Source organism: Oncorhynchus mykiss, chromosome 3 (assembly GCF_013265735.2).
Source record: "Oncorhynchus mykiss isolate Arlee chromosome 3, USDA_OmykA_1.1, whole genome shotgun sequence".
NCBI lineage: Eukaryota > Metazoa > Chordata > Actinopteri > Salmoniformes > Salmonidae > Oncorhynchus > Oncorhynchus mykiss.
The window spans coordinates 20,955,908-20,976,586 of record NC_048567.1 but is presented as its reverse complement, the minus strand read 5'-3'; the positions used below and the strand labels follow the sequence as shown (position 1 = coordinate 20,976,586).

The 20,679-nt window shown below is 42.9% G+C and overlaps 2 protein-coding genes across 6 annotated transcripts in view; one reads left to right on the top strand and one right to left on the bottom strand.

Annotated features, from left to right (window-relative positions):
- mindy3 (MINDY lysine 48 deubiquitinase 3) overlaps positions 1 to 8,143 on the bottom strand; it is a 53,914-nt gene extending 45,771 nt beyond the window's left edge. Inside the window, exons 1-10 of one of the 2 annotated variants that reach the window (XM_021593061.2) lie at positions 7,230 to 8,143; positions 7,031 to 7,110; positions 6,632 to 6,692; positions 6,048 to 6,233; positions 5,771 to 5,822; positions 5,240 to 5,354; positions 5,065 to 5,138; positions 4,839 to 4,918; positions 4,289 to 4,359; positions 3,480 to 3,560 (exon numbers count right to left, since the gene is read on the bottom strand). In XM_021593061.2, the coding sequence (XP_021448736.1) occupies positions 3,480 to 3,560; positions 4,289 to 4,359; positions 4,839 to 4,918; positions 5,065 to 5,138; positions 5,240 to 5,354; positions 5,771 to 5,822; positions 6,048 to 6,233; positions 6,632 to 6,692; positions 7,031 to 7,110; positions 7,230 to 7,323 (894 nt within the window). In that variant the 5' untranslated portion in view covers positions 7,324 to 8,143. Of the gene's footprint in view, positions 1 to 3,479; positions 3,561 to 4,288; positions 4,360 to 4,838; positions 4,919 to 5,064; positions 5,139 to 5,239; positions 5,355 to 5,688; positions 5,823 to 6,047; positions 6,234 to 6,631; positions 6,693 to 7,030; positions 7,111 to 7,229 lie in introns of those variants that run through there. The other variant, XM_021593064.2, reaches the window with a different exon arrangement.
- Positions 8,144 to 8,218: 75 nt separating this feature from the next.
- The window catches only part of si:dkey-12j5.1 (probable assembly chaperone of rpl4), a 40,415-nt gene continuing 27,954 nt past the window's right edge, over positions 8,219 to 20,679 (top strand). For 2 of the 4 annotated variants that reach the window (XM_021593073.2, XM_021593069.2), the window contains exons 1-8: positions 8,219 to 8,610; positions 12,176 to 12,285; positions 12,428 to 12,574; positions 12,684 to 12,836; positions 13,019 to 13,146; positions 13,233 to 13,356; positions 14,016 to 14,120; positions 14,263 to 14,331. In XM_021593073.2, the coding sequence (XP_021448748.2) occupies positions 8,544 to 8,610; positions 12,176 to 12,285; positions 12,428 to 12,574; positions 12,684 to 12,836; positions 13,019 to 13,146; positions 13,233 to 13,356; positions 14,016 to 14,120; positions 14,263 to 14,331 (903 nt within the window). In that variant the 5' untranslated portion in view covers positions 8,219 to 8,543. The remainder of the gene's footprint in view (positions 8,611 to 12,175; positions 12,286 to 12,427; positions 12,575 to 12,683; positions 12,837 to 13,018; positions 13,147 to 13,232; positions 13,357 to 14,015; positions 14,121 to 14,262; positions 14,332 to 20,679) is intronic. The other 2 variants (XM_036971663.1, XM_036971660.1) reach the window with 2 other exon arrangements.

Below are 20,679 nucleotides of genomic sequence, written 5' to 3'. Positions count from 1 at the left end.
GTAGGCAGCAGCAGGCTCGTAAGCATTCATTCAAACAGTACTTTCCTGCGTTTGCCAGCAGCTCTTCACAATGCTTGAAGCACAGCACTGTTTGACTTCAAGCCTATCAACTCCCGAGATTAAGCTAGCAATACTAAAGTGCCTATAAGCACATTCAATAGTCAAAGGTATATGAAATACAAATAGTATAGAGAGAAATAGTCCTATAATTCCTATAATCTAAAACGTCTTAACTGGGAATATTGAAGACTCATGTTAAAAGGAACCACCAGCTTTCTTTCATGTTCTGAGCAAGGAACTTAAACATTGGCTTTCTTACATGGCACATATTGCACTTTTACTTTCTTCTCCAACACTGTTTTTGCATTATTTAAACCAAATTGAACATGTTTCATTATTTATTTGAGACTAAATTGATTTTACTTATGTATTATATTAAGTTAAAATAAAAGTGTTAATTCAGTATTGTTGTAAATATATATAAAAAAAAATAAAAAGGTCCTCCAATAATCGGTATCGGCATTGAAAAATCCTAGTCGGTCGACTAGGCAGGTTAGCCTAGTGGTTAGAGCGTTGGACTAGTAACCGGAAGGTTGCAAGTTCAAACCCCCGAGCTGACAAGGTACAAATCTGTCGTTCTGCCCCTGAATAGGCAGTTAACCCACTGTTCCTAGGCCGTCATTGAAAATAAGAATTTGTTCTTAACCGACTTGCCTAGTTAAATAAAAAAATACCCTTGAGATTCAAGAATAATTGGCCTTTTGGGCGATTTGTTTCTTTGCCATTAGGGATTTTTAGCCACTGCTTTTGACATAGTGGAGATGTAAATGCCATGCTATTAATTTTGTACTATGCTCTTGCATCTAAGCTGTAACTTGCCCTCATATCTGCATATTGAATTTAAATTAATATACACAAACGTGTTACTTCGACCACACCATGGCCTTGAGTCTCCTTTCTCTCCATCCAAGTGAACAAATCAGAAATGAGGGGTCCATCGTCTCCAGCAGGACAAACGGATCCAGATGGGAACTCTGGGATCACATTCCCAACATGAAAACATCCACCTGAGGGCACACACACATCTCCTACGTCCATTAATGCTAATCAGGATCAGGTTCCCCGCTCACAGGAATGTGTGTGTGTGTGTGTACTATGTCACCAGTGCCTTGACTACCAATAACCTCCATGGCTCCCATCACAGTGAAATCATGAGGACCATGACTCATGGTCCTCATCTGGTTCATCTAGTTTGCCTCTACATGTGTTCCAGCCCCCTAGCAGGCAGACACTACCCAGTACCCTGCTTTATCCCATGGGACATGGAGCAACTGCTCTAATCTAATATGATAGTTTACTCCAACATCAAGATGTTTCCAACCCTCAAGACATGAGCGGAGTCGTACAGTACAATACACAACATCTACACAGATGATATGGGACTTGGATTCATCTTAATATAAGACCCCTTTAAAAGGCCTGGAAACTGCTGACAAACTTCTGCTTTTGGAGTTATTGATCACTTTATACAATAATTGTATTATCCATTTCTTCGAAAATCCATTGGGTGTAGTGTTATGAGGTAGGTAAACGCTAGCTGTAACATTCGGTTTTCCTCTGATGCCATATCCAGTACCAGAGAGAATCAATTAGCTCCGCCTTAAGTTGATTGCTGGCTTTGATACGCAGGTATAGCAGTATACAGTTCCACACACGATCCACAGCCAACAGAATCCAGTGCCTGTATACATATGCAGAAGGATCTTTGAATGAGTGTAAGAAATTCTTTCAAGAATAATCTAAAATAGTGCTCCAAATTGTTAGTCATTTTACTTCAAGATAGAATGTGCAGTAGGGGAGAAACAGTGCCACCCCACCACCATTGTTATAGGTCGTCATCAATAAAACGTCACAATACGGTGCAGAGCATTCGATTTGCCTGCTAGAGGGCAAGGAGACCCCAGCTTTACTTAAACCATTGACAACTACATGCCATTTTCAAGGGATTGTTAAATAAAAAGTGAATTATTTGGTTGTAATATAAATCACCTCTTAAATGTTAGATTTTTCCATACAAAACAATTGCACATATTTAGCTCAGCCCTTTCAGAGTTATACAGCATGCTCATGCTCAGTAAACATCAATTGATTATGTCATACATAAGGGTAGCATTGGTCTCTCAATATTGGCCACCATTAATTGGATATTTGAGTGATAAAATAATAGTGAACTATACCTGACAAGTATGAGTGGTTTAGGTTCATTTCCCCATCCTTTGTGGGCTCTGCCTGTCAAACAGCAGAAGGGCACATTTGCTGATGCACTGTTAGCTGATCATTTTTACTTTGCAAGCTACCAGTAGAAACGTACAGTAGGCTAAACATAGTTGTAAGTAGACCTAATGTACTTTTTTATCCAACCAATGTAGACCTACTTAGTGAAGTTAGCTAACATCCCCTTTTCAACTTTGTTTAAGTGTTTGAAAGTTAGAGGCATAAATATCGTACCTGTCAAAAAAAAATGCTAACCTCCCCTTTTATTATTATGGTGAGAGGTTATGTCTTGGGCGGGATGATATTTGTGCGTCTAACTTTTTCACTCATTATTCACGATTCATTCCGGACTATCTGTAAACATGGTAGCATGTTTAGAAACATACATTATTTACCATTCATTTCTATGGGGCACAAAATGATGTGAAACCACCAAAACAAACAGCAAAAGCATCCAACAAGTTTGTAGTCACAAACTTGATGTAAACATTGTGTGCTAGGAATATGGAACCAGATACTCAACGTTTGACAACTTAAATACACATACAGTACCAGTCAAAAGCTTGAACAGCTACTCATTCCAGGGTTTTACCTTATTTTACTGTTTTCTACATTGTAGAATAATATTGAAGACATGCATTTGTTTAGTGTGTTGTGTAGTGGCTTTGATGGCATGCACCCCACTTGTTTCTGCCCCACCAAGATTTACATGCTAAAATCGCCACTGCATATTGTGCACTGATGACTGAGGGGGGAAAAAGTGTGTTGTTTTTAGTAACTTCTTTGTTGTTGTAATATCGCAAACAAATGGGGCAGTTTCACCATTAAGGAGCCCAGCTTTAAGAGTCCCTTTGTAACAATTAATAAACATTATGAACATGCTGTCATTTCTCAACCCCCATATCAGCTGTGTTACACGCACACTGCTTCACCCAAAACACTGGTGTGTGTGCAATTTACAAGCTGGTTGGCCCAGTTACAGCTGACCACAAGGTTTCAAGACAACGCCAAAAAACAGCAGCAACTAGCCATATAAGAACATACTACTGCCGTCTCTCTCATGTGAACTGTGCAGTACTAAATCTGTTAAAGCACACATTCCTGGTTCTTCTTTTTCTGACCTGCCCGCTGGAAGAGAGACTGGCTTATATTACACACAGACACACATGGCCCAGGTTGAGTGTGTGTTCTTGTGTGATTCTTACCTTGGCGAAGAACACTGAGAGATGAGTCTCACTGCCAAGGATCCATATAGGGAATTTAGGAGACTTCAGGAACGCACCCACCTGAAACACACATACAAACCAAAACTGGAGCAAAGCAGTTCTGATTCAGATTCCAGACCAACTTAACTGCCTGAACCCAGACCAGGTTAGTTTTACAGACTAAAGGCTTTCTGATGCCATTTCAACTGACAAAAGGAATGATCAGGGAATACAATCTGATGACGTAATAGAATATGTACAGTAAGAGAGAAGAAAATACTCATATTGTTACTAATACAATGGTTGTTCAATGAGAAGGTTTATAGCATGAACATACCAATGTACCCAGGTCTAACTCATCTACCCAGACTTACTCAGCTATTCTACTACTCTACTGTAGTCCCTGCTCCTTACACATTTCCTGTAGCCACTTATTTTTTTTTATGTAAAATTTTATTTTCTCCCTCGAAACTCACAGTATGTGTGAATGTGTGTAGGGTTGGGGTTAGGTGGTGAGGACTATTGCCTCCAAACACATTTTCACATGGGATCTTGCAGAGTGGTTTGTTTTCCACCACTATCCAGATCATAAAATGTCCTACTGCACAGAGTCAGTCACACAAAAGAAGTGGCAGTATGTGTGAGAGAGGGAGTGTGTATGACAATGTATTTATTTGTGGTGCTGATTCTCTCACAGAATGTTTGAATCTCTCTCCGCAATCATTCGTGACTAGTGAACAAGAACAAACTCACCACTATGGTTTGGACATAACAAGCCTGAAGGAATGTCAGTCTGTGTTTGTTCGTACCTTGCAGTAGCGTAGTGACTCCATGAGAGTGAGGAAGCCAACTGCTGCCTGGTTGTGGATACCATGGAGCTCTGAGGGAGGGAGGGAGGGAGGAAGGAAGGGAGGGAGGGAGGGAGGGAGGGAGGGAGGGAGGGAGGGAGGGAGGGAGGGAGGGAGGGAGGGAGGGAGGGAGGGAGGGAGGGAGGGAGGGAGGGAGGGAGGGAGGGAGGGAAAGAAGACCAGCTTAGACAAAAAAAAAAAAAGTGAAACAGCTTCTTTGGTCTCTGTGTGTATGAAAGTTTGACTGACCACTACCATCTAGTGTTCAGATGTGGTATCACAGTCACCAGGAAACTGGACAACGTCTTCGCAACACCTTCCGTAAACAGCAATAAAGTCGCCAAATGCTCATTGTAGAAAAGATTCCAATTAAATCACGCTGCCAGATAATGAGGTTTATTCGATTCCCACAGGGGACCCGTAGAGGGGGGGGGGGGGGGGCGTAAGAGCGTCTCCTAAATGACAAAAAAAATTACAAATAAATAAGTCAGCCTGTGTGTGGAGTACTTACTCATGCCAGAGCACTCCCTGTCTCCGTCCCACACATTAGAGACAGCATGGCCCGTCACTAACAGGTTAACCAGACTCTGACTGCAAAGAGAAAGAAAAGTAATTGAGAGAGAAAGAAAGAGAAAGAAAAGTAATGGCTTAAGCTTTTTGGAACATCACTTATCTCAAGTTGTCAAAATAAATATAGCTGATAAAGATTCAATAAAGTGAGGGATCAGGGATTGTACCTGCCGTGGCCATAGACTGGATCTATGAGAGGCTCTGTAGTATCTTCAATCTCATTCCTGATGTTCTCTATCCTCTGTAGAGACAGAAAGAGAAAAGTGGTTACACATACAAACACACACACACACAAAGAGTGCAGAGTAATATGCACACATACAAACACACGCAGAGCCTTACCTTGGTGAGGATGACAGAGTAGAGGAAGAGCAGGACTCCACAGCGCCCTTTCCAGGATTCGTAGAGAGACACCACCTCCTCTCTAAGCTCTGATAATGACTTCACAATACGCTTCCTGTAGAGATGAGCGGTCAAAGGTCAGGGGCTAGAAGTCAGCGAGACCACCTCTAATGACATTGACCTCTAAATGAGTGCAGAGACAGGAGGGTTCATGCTGACAGTGTTGTATAATGTCATTATGCAATGTGCCATATGGCAATCGGATGCTCCTCTGGCAGAAAATCAAAGATTGTGTGTGTCTCATTAAGGAATCAGTGAGGAGTGTGCGTGCTGAGTCAGGAGTGTGTGCTGAGTCAGCAGGATGTAAATCATTATTGAGAAACTCCAGTCACACACACAAGCTTAGCCAACCCCAGACAGATGGAGATACACACACTAGCATTCCTGACTTTCCTGCAATGTAGTGGTCCTTTCATCTCCATGAAGTCATGGCCAATAGAGAGATGAGCCACAGTCAGTAGAGTTACTTACTGGAGGATGCTGTGAAACCGCTCAAAGCCAAGATCCTCAGCAGCCAAAGCAGCTACACACAGGAGACACACACAAATGCAAACATACACATTTTAGTGAAACAATTTAGGTAACGTTGACAGAACACATGTCATTATTCTAGATTTACAGTGACAGCAATACTACTCACTATGCGGTCTACCCACTATCATATGCGATGATTAATACCATCTCACTATAGCAATGCAGTTATTCATATTACATGGGTATTAGTGGATAGATGAGTAGTGGGACTCACTGGGTTGCTGGTCTTGCTGGGTCTGACTGGTCTCCGGACCCCCTGTCAGGGATGTGTGAGTGGTAGTGTGGGGGCACTGTCCTTTGGCCCAGGTCACCAGGCAGTAGGAGGTGGTGGAGGAAGTAGAGCAGGCCTGTTCCAGGATCTCAGCCAGAGTAGAACATAGGGCCGCTTTCTGCTCCTCCTCTACAAGGAACAGAAGATATAGGCTTGGTTTCTAATTAATTAATTAATTAATATATATATATATATGAGATGCATCTCCATTTGGAGCTCTCTCTGTTTAACAGGGTCAGTTTGGGATCAGAAGTTAGGATTACCTGTGACGTGTCTCTAGTTACAACTTTTTCTGTTAAACAGGGTCAGGGCAAGGTTTCCCAAACTCAGTCCTTGGGACCCCAAGGTGTGTATGTTTAGTTTTTCCCTTAACACCACAGAGCGGTTTCAAATAATCAACTAATCATCAAGCGTTAATAAGTTGAATCAGCTGTGTAGTGTTAGGGCAAAACCCAAAATGGGCTCTCCTTGGGGTCCCGAAGACTGAGCTTGGGAAATGCTGGGTTAGGTTTAGAGGTCAGGGTTACCTGTGATGCGTCTCCAGTTAGAACTCTCTCTGTTAAACAAGATGTTCTTCAGAAGGAAGGCCTGCAGGAAACACACAATCAGGAAATATTCTACAAGCTGTAACCCATCTCTATAGGATCAAAAACACAACCTGCCGTCCTCATCCACTCTGTCTAAGAACAGATGTTTGCGAAGACACTCCAGCACCATAGAGTACTATAATAAATAAACAGTAGTAGAGAAGGCTTCTCAGCTGAGTGCCTGTCGGGTGACTTCTGTAAAGTGCTATCTAAGAAGATGTGTGCCTGTCTTGATATCATCATTCTGGTAACAGACACCAACACCATCTACCTGGTCATAGGCTGGGTCATGTTCGTGTGTAAGGTTATGCACTGTCTGGTCTGGGGACTGGTCAATACCTGTACAGGAGCAATGACAGCGCAGGGTCCTCCTTCAAACTGCTCCAGTGCTGTGTGTTCTGTCTCACTGAAGACCATCCCTAAAATACAGGAATCACAGAGTCACTTATTTTGCCCCACCACTGACAATGTCTAGGATTGTGTTCAGGTTAGAGGGGGGTGCGCCAGAATGGAGCGAAGTAGGCGAGAGGTAGCTTACCCTGGGTCCATCTCCTGAAGAGTGAAGCGGACACCCCGTTGCTGCCTGGTCTTTTCCAAACTAGATCCACAACCTCTTTATTTAACTCCCCCATCGCTCTATAACACTGGTCCAACAGCCCTGGCAAACGGTTAGCTGTCTAGCCAACTACAATCAAATACAGAGCTGTCACTGCGCACACAGCCACGGTCCGGTGGATAGCTAACCTTAGCTAGCGTTGTGGTTTACTCTTCAACTTTCCAGGAACTGGTGCTTCGCTTCCCTCGTCAAACGGGGCCGGTGGCATCGGCCACAACGAAGCTCCGTGGCAGGGCAGTCTCCCCGGTCTGACCAGCGGACAGATGGGAGATAGGAGCATCAACGTTAGTTAGCTACCTAGCTAGTAAAGTTAATGTTATGTGGGCGCGTCTGACCGGCTATCTTAGAGTGGGCCAATATCTCCAGCAAAGCAGCGGGCGTAAACTAGTTAGCTGCCTGGTCAGCTGTCCAGATAGATAACAATAAGTTAGGGAGCCAGACTGTTAGTTGACTGCTCAATTCTCCTTGGTCCAAGTCGTAACGTTACCTTGCTACTAGTAGCCTGCTAACGTTAACTCGTTAGTACCAATTTGCTATGTTTTAGCTAGCTAAATGCATAACGTTTTGACGTTCCAAAGAGCGCTGAGGCGGTGGCAGTTTAAATTCAGGTCTGAATGCCGATAACTTTCGTTTAGTCAGTTGTTAGAAGGCAAACGCCTGTAATAGATATCCGAAAAAGTACAATTTTGAAAATAATATATGATTGTCGTCGGTATCAAAGACTAGCTAGCAGTATGTCATTCGTCTATTTACAACAGCTGTTTGGAAATGTGTATTGAGTGACGAAAACGCTCGTAGCTGTGGATTGGTCCAAATCCAGAATGTTCTTGAGGTATGGGCTCCAGCTTGGCAGCCCATTGGTGAGTTCAGACTGTCAATTATTCACATCATATCTTTCCCGCCTATTTTCCGTTAACAATACTCCAATGGCGTTTGTTTCAACACTTTATCAATGGAATTTGATCAAATACTCAACTAATTAAGGTTGTATATAGTACATGAGACAAGAAAACGCAACATCAAATCGATTGCCTTTGGCATTTTCAAACAGCGACTGTTCTTACTGCCGTTCACATTTAACTGGAACTGTTTGTCCACTATCTTTCTCCGTAGCTGCTGGGTTAGCAGTACTGAGCATGTGCACTCACACCCTACGCGTGGACTAATTTGTCCCCAATATTTTTACAGTGATTCGGACATAAATTATAAACTTGATTACAAATCGTCATTGTTGTAATGGGAGGCCAAACCAAGGGCAAAAAGAAGAGCAAAGCCAGGAGGAAAGATCCGCGCTCTAACGGAGGTATGTTACATACAGTAACTAACGTGTTAGCTAGATCGCTATAAAGGACAACTAGTGTTGTCCATGTGTGATATCTGTTATATTATGTGTGATAGCTACAGTGTCTTCAGAAAGTATTCATACCGATTGACATATTTCATATTTTGTTGTCTTACAGCCGGAATTCAAAATGTATTAAATATATTTTTTAAATCCTCACCCTTCTACACACAATACCAAATCAAATGTGTTTATAAACCCCTTTTTACATCAGCAGAAGTCACAAAGTGCTTATACTAAAACCCCAAACAATGCAGATGTAGAAGCACGGTGGCTAGGAAAAACTCTCTAGAAGGCAGGAACATAGGAAGAAACCTAGAAAGGAACCAGGCTCTGAGGGGTGGCCAGGCCTCATCTGGCTGTGCCAGTAAAGATGATGATGTTCAAACTTTCATAGATTACCAGCAGGTTCAACTAGTAATCCCTGTGGTTGTAGACCACCGGTCAGTACCTCAGGAATAAATGTCAGTTGGCTTTTCATAGCCGAACATTCAGAGGTCGAGACAGCAGGTGTGGTAGAGGGAGTCGAAAACAGCAGGTCCGGAACAAGGTACAGTAGCACGTCTGGTGAACAGGTCAGGATTCCATAGCCACAGGCAGAACAGTTGAAACTGGAGCAGCAGCAAGCCCATGTGGACTGGGGACAGCCAGGAGTCATCAGGCCAAGTAGTCCTGACGCATGGTCCTAGGGCTCAGGTAGTCCAGGAGGGAAGGGAGAGAGAGGGAGTTAGAGGGAGCATACATCAATTCACACAGGACACCAGATAACACAGGATAATTACACCAGATATAACAGACTGACCCTAGCCCCAGGCACATAGACTATTGCAGCATAGATACTGGAGGCTGAGACAGCGGGTGGGTCAGGGGACTTTGTGGCCCCTTCCGATGATACCCCCGGACAGGGCCAACCAGGCAGGATATAACCCCACTACTTTGCCAAAGCACAGCCCCGACACCACTAGAGGGATATCAACAGACCACCAACTTACTACCCAGAAATACCTCATATTGACAAAGTGAAAACATTTGTCAGTGATTACAGCTGTGAGTCTTTTTGGGTAAGTCTCTAAGTGCTTCCGACACCTGGATTGTGCAACATTTGCCCATTATTCCCCCAAAATTATTAATGTTATGTCAAAATGGTTATTCTTCTTTGCTAGACAACCATTTGCAGGTCTTTCCATAGATGTTCAAGTAGATTTAAGTCAAAACTGTAACTCGGCCACTGTCTTTTTGGTAAGCAACCCCAGTGTAGATTTGGCCTTGTGTTTTCGGTTACGGTCCTGCTGAAAGGAGAATTAATCTCCCGGTGTCTGATGGAAAGCATTCTGAACCAGGTTTTCCTCTAGGACTTTACCTGTGCTTAGCTCCATTTGGTTTATTTTTTTATCCTCAAAGTGAAATCCCTGATCGGTTTCCTTCCTCTACAGCAACTGAGTTAGGAAGGACGCCTGTATCTTTGTAGTGGCTGGGTGTATCGATACACCATCCAAAGTGTAATTAATAACTTCACCATGCTCAAAGGGATATTCAATGTCTGTTTTTTGTTTTACCCTTCTACCAATCGGTGCCCTTCTTTGCGAGGCATTGGAAAACCTCCCTAGTCTTTGTGGTTGAATTGGTTTGATTTTCACAGCTCAACTAAATGACCTTACAGATAATTGTATGTGTGGGGCACAGGGATGAGATAGTCAAAAATCATGTTAAGCACAATTTGTGGTCCATGCAACTTACAGTTGAAGTCAGAAGTTTACATACACCTTAGCCAAGTACATTTAAACTCAGTTTTTCACAATTCCTGACATTTAATCCAAGTAAAAATTCCCTGTCTTATGTCAGTTAGGATCACAACTTTATTTCAAGAATGTGAAATGTTAGAATAATAGTAGAATCATTTATTTCAGCTTTTATTTCTTTCATCACATTCCCAGTGGGTCAGAAGTTTACATACACTTAATTAGTATTTGGTAGCATTGCCTTCAATTGTTTAACTTGGGTCAAACATTTCAGGTAGCCTTCCACAAGCTTCCCACAATTAAGTTGGGTGAATTTAGGCCCATTCCTCCTGACAGAGCTCCTTGCTCAAACAACCCCCTTTTCCCCCCAAACATAACAATGGTCATTATGGCCAAACAGTTCTATTTTTGTTTCATCAGACCAGAGGACATTTCTCCAAAAAGTACATTTTTTGTCCCCATGTGCAGTTGCAAACCGTAGTGTGGCTTTTTTCATGGCGGTTTTGGAGCGGCCTTTCAGGTTATGTCGATATAGGACTCGTTTTACTGTGGATATAGATACTTTTCTACCAGCATCTTCACAAGGTCCTTTGCCGTTGTTATGGGATTGATTGGCACTTTTTGCACCAAAGTATGTTCAGCTCTAGGAGAAAGAACACTTTTCCTTCCTGAGCTGTATTTTTTTTTTTTTTTTTTAACTTTATTTAACTAGGCAAGTCAGTTAAGAACAAATTCTTATTTTCAATGACGGCCTAGTGGGTTAACTGTCTGTTCAGGGGCAGCTCGGGGATTTGAACTCGCAACCTTCCGGTTACTAGTCCAACGCTCTAACCACCAGGCTACCCTGCCGCCCCAAGTGACAGCTGCGTGGTCCCATGGTGTTTATTCTTGCGTACTATTGTTTGTACAGATGAACGTGGTACCTTCAGGCGTTTGGAAATTGCTCCCAATGATGAACCAGACTTGGGGAGGTCTACATTTTTTTTCCCGAGGTCTTGGCTGATTTCTTTTTCTTTTGATGTCAAACAAAGAGGCACTGAGTTTGAAGGTAGGTAGGCCTTGAAATATATCCACAGGTACACCTCCAATTGACTCAAATGATGTCAATTAGCCTATCAGAAGCTTCTAAAGCCATGACATAATTTTCTGGAATTTTCCAAGCTGTTTAAAGGCACAGTCATCTTAGTGTATGTAAACTTCTGACCCACTGGAATTGTGATATAGTGAATTATAACTGAAATAATCTATCTGTAAACAATTGTTGGAAAAATGACTTGTGTTATGCACAAAGTAGATGTCCTAACCGACTTGCCAAAACTATATTTTGTCAACAAGAAAGTTGTGGAGTGGTTGAAAAACGAGTTTTAATGACTCCAACCTAAGTGTATGTAAACTTCCGACTTCACCTGTATGTGACTTTAAGGACATTTTTACTCCTGAACTTTAGGCTTGTCATAACAAGAATAGTGGTTGAATAGTTACTGACTCAAGACATTTCAGCTTTACATTTTACTTTTTCAAAAACATCATTCCACTTTGACATTATGGGAGTATTGTGTGTAGGACAATGACAACAAAAAAAATCACAATTGAATACATTTACCATTCAGGCTGCAACACAACAAAATGTGGAAAAAGACGAGGGGTATGAATGCTTTCTGAAGGCACATAGCTCGCTAGTCCAATCTGGAAAGAACAACCTAGCGAGCTAACTTGCTAGTTAGCTACTGTAACTGTAGCCAGACTTATGTAGAATATTGTTGACAATAGGGACTGTGTTGCAACAGGCTCTGGATTGGCAGGTCTGTCACCTCAAGATAGAATGAAGTTGAAGATGCAGGAGAAAGCCAAGAAAAAAACTGCTGAAAAATATACTGTAGAACAACTATTGGAGAAGGTAGGACACACACACACACACACTCACACACACTCCAGACATACTCTCTCTTTCTCCTATTTCAGATGGAGTCAGGAGTGTATGGACAGTTTGGAGTTTGCCACACGCTGTACACTAACATCTGTCTTGTGTTGTGTTTCAGACGGAGGAGTGTATGGACAGTTTGGAGTTTGAGATGGCAGGGAGGTTCTGTCAGCGAGCACTAGAGGTGGAGCCTGACAACCTCCTTACCCTGGACCTGCTAGGACACATCCACTCTGAACTGGGAGACACACAGAGGGCCAAGGAAATATCCTTCAGTGTGTGTGTGTATGGTGTTTGCATGCATCTCTGTGTGTGTGTTGTGCAAATGCACATGCGTGTGTGTGTGTGTGTGTGTTCCTTAACCCCAGCTCTAAGTGTTTCTGCATGCAGTGCAGTTGAGTCCTGAAGAAGGTCATAGTAAATACATGTCTCTAGGGCAGATACACACAGGCCAGGAGGCTGTGCAGTACTACACCAAAGGAGTACAGATACTACTGTGTATGCTGGAGAAACACGCACAAGCCACAGTGAGTACATGCACACACACTCATGGATCTTGTTGAATGCATGTCTAACACAGAACACTAGGAGGAGCTGTTTCTTCAGTCTGAACACTTCTACAAACTGACTGTATCATAAACTGACTGTCACAAACTGGCAGCCAGAGATGCTGAATATTTCTACCTCAACCATCTCCCTGTCACCCCAGGCAGGAGCAGGAGCAGGAGCTGAGGCAGCAGCCTCTCCACTCCAGGACTCGGGGTCAGAGATTCCGATAGCCAGACACGTGTGTGTGGCCTACTGTTCTGTGGCAGAGATCTACTTCACTGACCTCTGGTAACACAAAAATCATATATACATTTTTGTTACCTGAAAGGCCTGTTGTATATTGAATTCACAGATTTGTGTGTGTTTGTGTGTAGTATGGAGGAGAGGGCAGGAGATCAGTGTCGAGAGGCCATAGAACGAGCGCTGACCTATCAGCCTGACAACCCAGAGGCTCTACAGCTGATGGCCAGCTACCTGTTCAGTACAGAGAAGAACCAGGTCAGTACACACACACACTGTAAATCAGAGGCAGGTATGTCTCACGCTAAGTTATCATCTTGTTAAAGCAGCGATCAGAGTTAATTCATGTGAGAAAATTGAATAATATGCCATTAATCTGATGAGCTAGGAACACACACACACACACACACACACACATTAATAAGTTTATGACAGAACAAAAGAAAGTGATGAGGGGAGACAGAAAAATGGTCTTTAACTGAACAATCAGAGCATTTGCAATTGTCATACAATTTTATGATAATCTGCTAGTCCTAGCACTGCAATGAGACAGGCCTCCAATTCTTCAGAGAGCCTTAATCTTTAGGGAGGAACAATAACAGCAAGCTAAGGATTTACTCCTAAATGACTCTTATAATTCAAAGAGGGGACAAGTTTTGGAATACTGCAGCTCTTCTCAAGGTTACTTTTGTAAATATCTCCTCCAGCCACCAGATGGCACTGTGGATCTAACCAGATGGAGTTGATTTGACAGTTGTGTGTAACCTTGACTTAACTCGGCAAATCAGTCAAGAACAAATTCTTATTTACAATGACGGCCGTCAATTGTGCGCAGCCCTATGGGACTCCCAATCACGGCCGGATGTGATGCAGCCTGGATCAGGGGAGCAGATGTCAGATTTTGTGTGTGTGTGTAGGAGGGGAAGGAGTACCTGATGAGGAGTGTGGATGCGTGGCTACCTGCCCTGAAACAGAGTGAAGCTCCACCCAGCAGAGAGGACATAGAGGAGGAACACACACAGGTGAGAGACTTATTACCCCCCCCCTCAGACAACCCAGAGCATAAATGCCAAGTCAGAGGGCCAACTTATCGCTCTGTTTGTGTGACTTTGTGTGAGAGCAATTGTGTGTGCCTGTGTCTAACTCTTTTTGTTCCCTTTCCAGAGTGACATCCCACCATATGAATCCCGCATCACCACGGCCAAACTCCTCATAGAGGCAGAAGAGTACGAGGTAAGAGTATGCGTGTGTAGGATGAGTTTTTTTTCTGTGAAAAGAACAGTGCTCTGTATTCTTTATCTTTGCCAGAGATCATCTTCAATAGTAGAGGAGTGGTCTTTACCCAGAGAGAGAGGTAAACGGAGGGAGGAACAGCTTTAGAAAAGATCTGGAGGGAGAGGGGTAGAAAGGTGTGTGTGTCTGGTACATTGTTTGTCTTCATCCTCGTGCATGTGTCAGCAAGCCACACTGACTACATACTCTGCATCTATTGAGGAATCAGAAACAATTGAGCTGGAGATGAGGATGAAGATTGTTTCCAGGCTCACAGCATTCACCACGATAACGACAAGATGGAAGCAGCAGATAACTGGAGAACAGGAGATGCAGGACAAGATTACTCAGATCTAGAGTAACTGAGACTATTTTAGTCCTCTATTGTTAAAAAAAATATGATTCTGTGTTGTTTCCACACAGCAGTGGTAAACCCAGAGGCAAGTCATTAACATCGCAGTTTTCAACTCTTAAACAACAACAACATTCTAACTCATAAATTACACACACACACATCGGAATCGAATAGGCAATCCGTTGTTAAACAGCAGACAAGAAGCATTTGACCCTAGTAGAGCAGAGGGAACAAGGGAAGGAAATGGCGGAGAGGAAGACGGTGGTTATAACCAGGGTCAAATATAGTTAGCAGACGCTACGAATACGTATTTCTCCCCCACCTCCCGCCCCTCTGGAAACTCTCTTTTCTCATAACTATGGATGTGAATGTTCTGCACATGTTATTTTACACATTCAAGTTTTTCTCTTTCTTTACTCACCCTCTTCTGAACCCTTAACCAATTTGATATTTCTGAGCAGCTGAAATAAAAACTGGTGATACTTTTGTATATATAGTGTATGTGGACACCTTCAAATCAGTGGATTCGGCTATTTCAGCCACACACGTTGCTGACAGGTGTATAAAATTGAGCACACAGTCAAATTTATTTATATAGCCCTTCTTACGTCAGCTGATATGTCAAAGTGCTGTACAGAAACCCAGCCTAAAACTCCAAACAGCAAGCAATGCAGGTGTCGAAGCACGGTGGCTAGGAAAAACTCCCAAGAAAGGCCAAAACCTAGGAGGAAACCTAGAGAGGAACCAGGCTATGAGGGGTGGCCAGTCCTCTTCTGGCTGTGCCGGGTGGAGATTTGAACATCTTGGCCATGTTCTGTTATAATGTTCATAAATGACCAGCATGGTCAAATAATAATAATTCCAGTAGTTGTCGAGGGTGCAGCAAGTCAGCACCTCAGGAGTAAATGTCAGTTGGCTTTTCATAGCCGATCATTAAGAGTATCTCTACCGCTCCTGCTGTCTCTAGAGAGTTGAAAACAGCAGGTCTGGGACAGGTAGCACGTCCGGTGAAAAGGTCAGGATTCCATAGCCGCAGGCAGAACAGTTGAAGCTGGAGCAGCAGCATGGCTCAGGTCCTCCGAGAGAGAAAGAGAATTACAGCGAGCATACTTAAATTCACACAGGACACCGGATAAGACAGGAGAAGTACTCCAGATATAACAAACTGATTCTAGCCCCCCGACACACAAACTACTGCAGCATAAATACTGGAGGCTGAGACGGGAGGGGTCAGGAGACACTGTGGCCCCATCTGATGATACCCCCGGACAGGGCCAAACAGGAAGGATATAACCCTACCCACTTTGCCAAAGCACAGCCCCCACACCACTAGAGGGATATTTTCAACCACCAACTTACCATCCTGAGACAAGGCCGAGTATAGCCCACAAAGATCTCCGTCACGGCACAACCCAAGGGGGTCTACATTGGCCGTAGAATGTCCTAACTGAAGAGCTCAGTGACTTTCAACATGGCACCTTCAACATGTCACCGTCATAGGATGCCACGTTTCCAACAAGTTCATCAAATTTCTGCCCTGCTAGAGCTGCCTTGGTCAACTGTAAGTGCTGTTATTGTGAAGTAGAAGGAACAAGAACTGCTCAGCTGCAAAGTGGTAGGCCACACAAGCTCACAGAATGGGACCGCTAAAGCACAAAGTGCGTAAAAATCGTCTGTCCTCGGTTGCAACACTCACAACTGAGTTCCAAACTGCCATGGAAGCAACGTCAGCACTATAACTGCTCGTTGGGAGCTTTGTGAAATGGGTTTCCATGGCTGAGCAGCCGCACACAAGCATAAGATCACCATGTGCAATGCCAAGCGTCGGCTGGAGTGGTGTAAAGCTCGCCGCCATTTGGCTCTGGAGCGTGTTCTCTGGAGTGCAGAATCTTGCTTCACCATCTGGCAGTCAGATGGACAAATCTAGGTTTGGCTGATGCCAGGAGAACGCTACCTGCCCAAATTCATAGTGCCAACTGTACATTTGGTGGAGGAGGAATAATGGTCTGGGGCTGTTTATCATGGTTTGAACCCTTAGTTCCATTGAAGGGAAATCTTAACGCTACAGCATACAATGACATTCTAGACAATTCTGTGCATCCAAATTTGTGTTCAGCATGACAATGCCCCTGTGCACAAAGCAAGGTCCATACAGAAATGGTTTGTCGAAGAACTTGACTGGCCTGCAAAGAGCCCTGACCTCAACTTGGGATGAATTGAAACGCCGACTGCGAGCCAGGCCTAATTGACCAAAATCAGACGAGCAGGTGTCCACATACTTTTGGTCACGTAGTGTGTATGTATATATACAGTTCAAGACGGAAGTTTACACTTAGATTGGAGTCATTAAAACTAATTTTTCAACCACTTCCCAAATGTCTTGTTGACAAACTATAGTTTTGGCAAGTCGGTTCTACCTTGTGCATGACACAAGTAATTTTTCCAACAATTGTTTACAGACAGATTATTTAACTTATAATTCACTGTATCACAATTCCAGTGGGTCAGAAGTTTACATACACTGAGTTGACTGTGCCTTTAAACAGCTTGGAAAATTCCAGAAAATGATGTCATGGCTTTAGAAGCTTCTGATAGGCTAATTGACATCATTTGAGTCAATTGGAGGTGTACCTGTGGATATATTTCAAGGCCTACCTACCTTAACTCAGTGCCTCTTTGTTTGACATCATGAGAAAATCAAAAGAAATCAGCCAAGACCTCGGGAAAAAAATTGTAGACCTCCACAAGTCTGGTTCATCCTTAGGAGCAATTTCTAAATGCCTAAAGGTACCACGTTCATCTGTACAAACAATAGTATGCAAGTATAAACACCATGGGACCACACAGCCGTCATAGCGCTCAGGAAGGAGACGCGTTCTGTCTTCTAGAGATGAACATACTTTGGTGTGAAAAGTGTCAATCAATCCCAGAACAACAGCAAAGGACCTTGTGAAGATGAGGATGAGGAGATGAGGAAACCGGTACAAAAGTATATATATATATATATATATATATATATATATATATATATATATATATATATATATATCCACAGTAAAACGAGTCCTATATCGGCATAACCTGAAACGCGACTCAGCAAGGAAGAAGCCACTGCTCCAAAACCGCCATAAAGACAGACTACGGTTCGCAACTGCACATGAGGACAAAGATCATACTTTTTTAAGAAATGTCCTCTGGTCTGATGAAACAAAAATAGAACTGTTTGGCCATAATGACCATTGCTATGTTTTGGAGGAAAAAGGGGGAGGCTTGCAAGCCAAAGAGCACCATCCCAACCGTGAAGCACAGGGGTGGCAGCATCATATTGTGGGGGTGCTTTGTTGCAGGAGGGACTGGTGTACTTCACAAAATAGATGGCATCATGAGGAAAGGAAATTATGTGGATATATTGAAGCAACATCTCAAGACATCAGTCAGGAAGTTAAAGCTTGGTCACAAATGGGTCTTCTAAATGGACATTGACCCCAAGCATACTTCCAAAGTTGTGGCAAAATGGCTTAAGGACAACAAAGTCAAGGTATTGGAGTGGCCATCACAAAGTCCTGACCTCAATCCTATAGAAATGTTGTGGGCAGAACTGAAAAAGCATGTGCGAGCAAGGAGGCCTACAAACTGACTCCGTTACACCAGCTCTGTCAGGAGGAATGGGCCAAAATTCACCCAACTTATTGTGGGAAGCTTGTGGAAGGCTACCTGAAACATTTGAACCAAGTTAAACAATTTAAAGGCAATGCTACCAAATACAGTGCCTTGTGAAAGTATTCGGCCCCCTTGAACTTTGCGACCTTTTGCCACATTTCAGGCTTCAAATATAAAGATATAAATCTGTATTTTTTTGTGAAGAATCAACAACAAGTGGGACACAATCATGAAGTGGAACGACATTTATTGGATATTTCAAACTTTTTTAACAAATCAAAAACTGGGCGTGCAAAATTATTCAGCCCCTTTACTTTCAGTGCAGCAAACTCTCTCCAGAAGTTCAGTGAGGATCTCTGAATGATCCAATGTTGACCTAAATGACTAATGATGATAAATACAATCCACCTGTGTGTAATCAAGTCTCCGTATAAATGCACCTGCACTGTGATAGTCTCAGAGGTCCGTTAAAAGCGCAGAGAGCATCATGAAGAACAAGGAACACACCAGGCAGGCCCGAGATACTGTTGTGAAGAAGTTTAAAGCCGGATTTGGATACAAAAAGATTTCCCAAGCTTTAAACATCCCAAGGAGCACTGTGCAAGCGATAATATTGAAATGGAAGGAGTATCAGACCACTGCAAATCTACCAAGACCTGGCCGTCCCTCTAAACTTTCAGCTCATACAAGGAGAAGACTGATCAGAGATGCAGCCAAGAGGCCCATGATCACTCTGGATGAACTGCAGAGATCTACAGCTGAGGTGGGAGACTCTGTCCATAGGACAACAATCAGTTGTATATTGCACAAATCTGGCCTTTATGGAAGAGTGGCAAGAAGAAAGCCATTTCTTAAAGATATCCATAAAAAGTGTTGTTTAAAGTTTGCCACAAGCCACCTGGGAGACACACCAAACATATGGAAAAAGGTGCTCTGGTCAGATGAAACCAAAATTGAACTTTTTGGCAACAATGCAAAACGTTATGTTTGGCGTAAAAGCAACACAGCTGAACACACCATCCCCACTGTCAAACATGGTGGTGGCAGCATCATGGTTTGGGCCTGCTTTTCTTCAGCAGGGACAGGGAAGATGGTTAAAATTGATGGGAAGATGGATGGAGCCAAATACAGGACCATTCTGGAAGAAAACCTGATGGAGTCTGCAAAAGACCTGAGACTGGGACGGAGATTTGTCTTCCAACAAGACAATGATCCAAAACATAAAGCAAAATCTACAATGGAATGGTTCAAAAATAAACATATCCAGGTGTTAGAATGGCCAAGTCAAAGTCCAGACCTGAATCCAATCGAGAATCTGTGGAAAGAACTGAAAACTGCTGTTCACAAATGCTCTCCATCCAACCTCACTGAGCTCGAGCTGTTTTGCAAGGAGGAATGGGAAAAAATGTCAGTCTCTCGATGTGCAAAACTGATAGAGACATACCCCAAGCGACTTACAGCTGTAATCGCAGCAAAAGGTGGCGCTACAAAGTATTAACTTAAGGGGGCTGAATAATTTTGCACGCCCAATTTTTCAGTTTTTGATTTGTTTAAAAGTTTGAAATATCCAATAAATGTCGTTCCACTTCATGATTGTGTCCCACTTGTTGTTGATTCTTCACAAAAAAATACAGTTTTATATCTTTATGTTTGAAGCCTGAAATGTGGCAAAAGGTCGCAAAGTTCAAGGGGGCCGAATACTTTCGCAAGGCACTGTAACTAACTCTCTATCTCTGTGCGTGTGTGGACGTTTAACTATACTTGTTGGGACCAGAACTCCCCACAAGAATATTAAACAAACAAACATTTGACCAACTGGGGACATTTTGTTAGTCCCCACAGGGTCAAATGCTATTTCTATGCGGTTTAGGGTTAACGTTAGAATTAGGGTTAGAATTAGGTTTTAGGTTAGGGTTAGGAGCTAGGGTTAGGTTTAGGGTTAGAATTAGGTTTTAGGTTAGGGTTAGGAGCTAGGGTTAGGTTTAGGGTTAAGGTTAGGGAATATAGGATGTTGAATGGAACTGAATTTTTTCTCTCCACAAGGTTAGTTGTAGAAGAATGTGTGTGTGTGTGACAGGAGTTATGTCAATCATAGAAGGAACGGATCTGTCAGTGACTGGACCACCTGAGAGTAGAGGAGTGAAGAGGAGGGAATAGAAGGAACATTTTTATTTGTCACATGCGCCGAATACAACTTTACAGTGAAATGCTTAAGAGCCCTTTCCCAACAATGCATAGTTAAAAAGTAAGACAAAATAGCAAAAAAGAAAAACAAATTAAATGTATTACGTAAA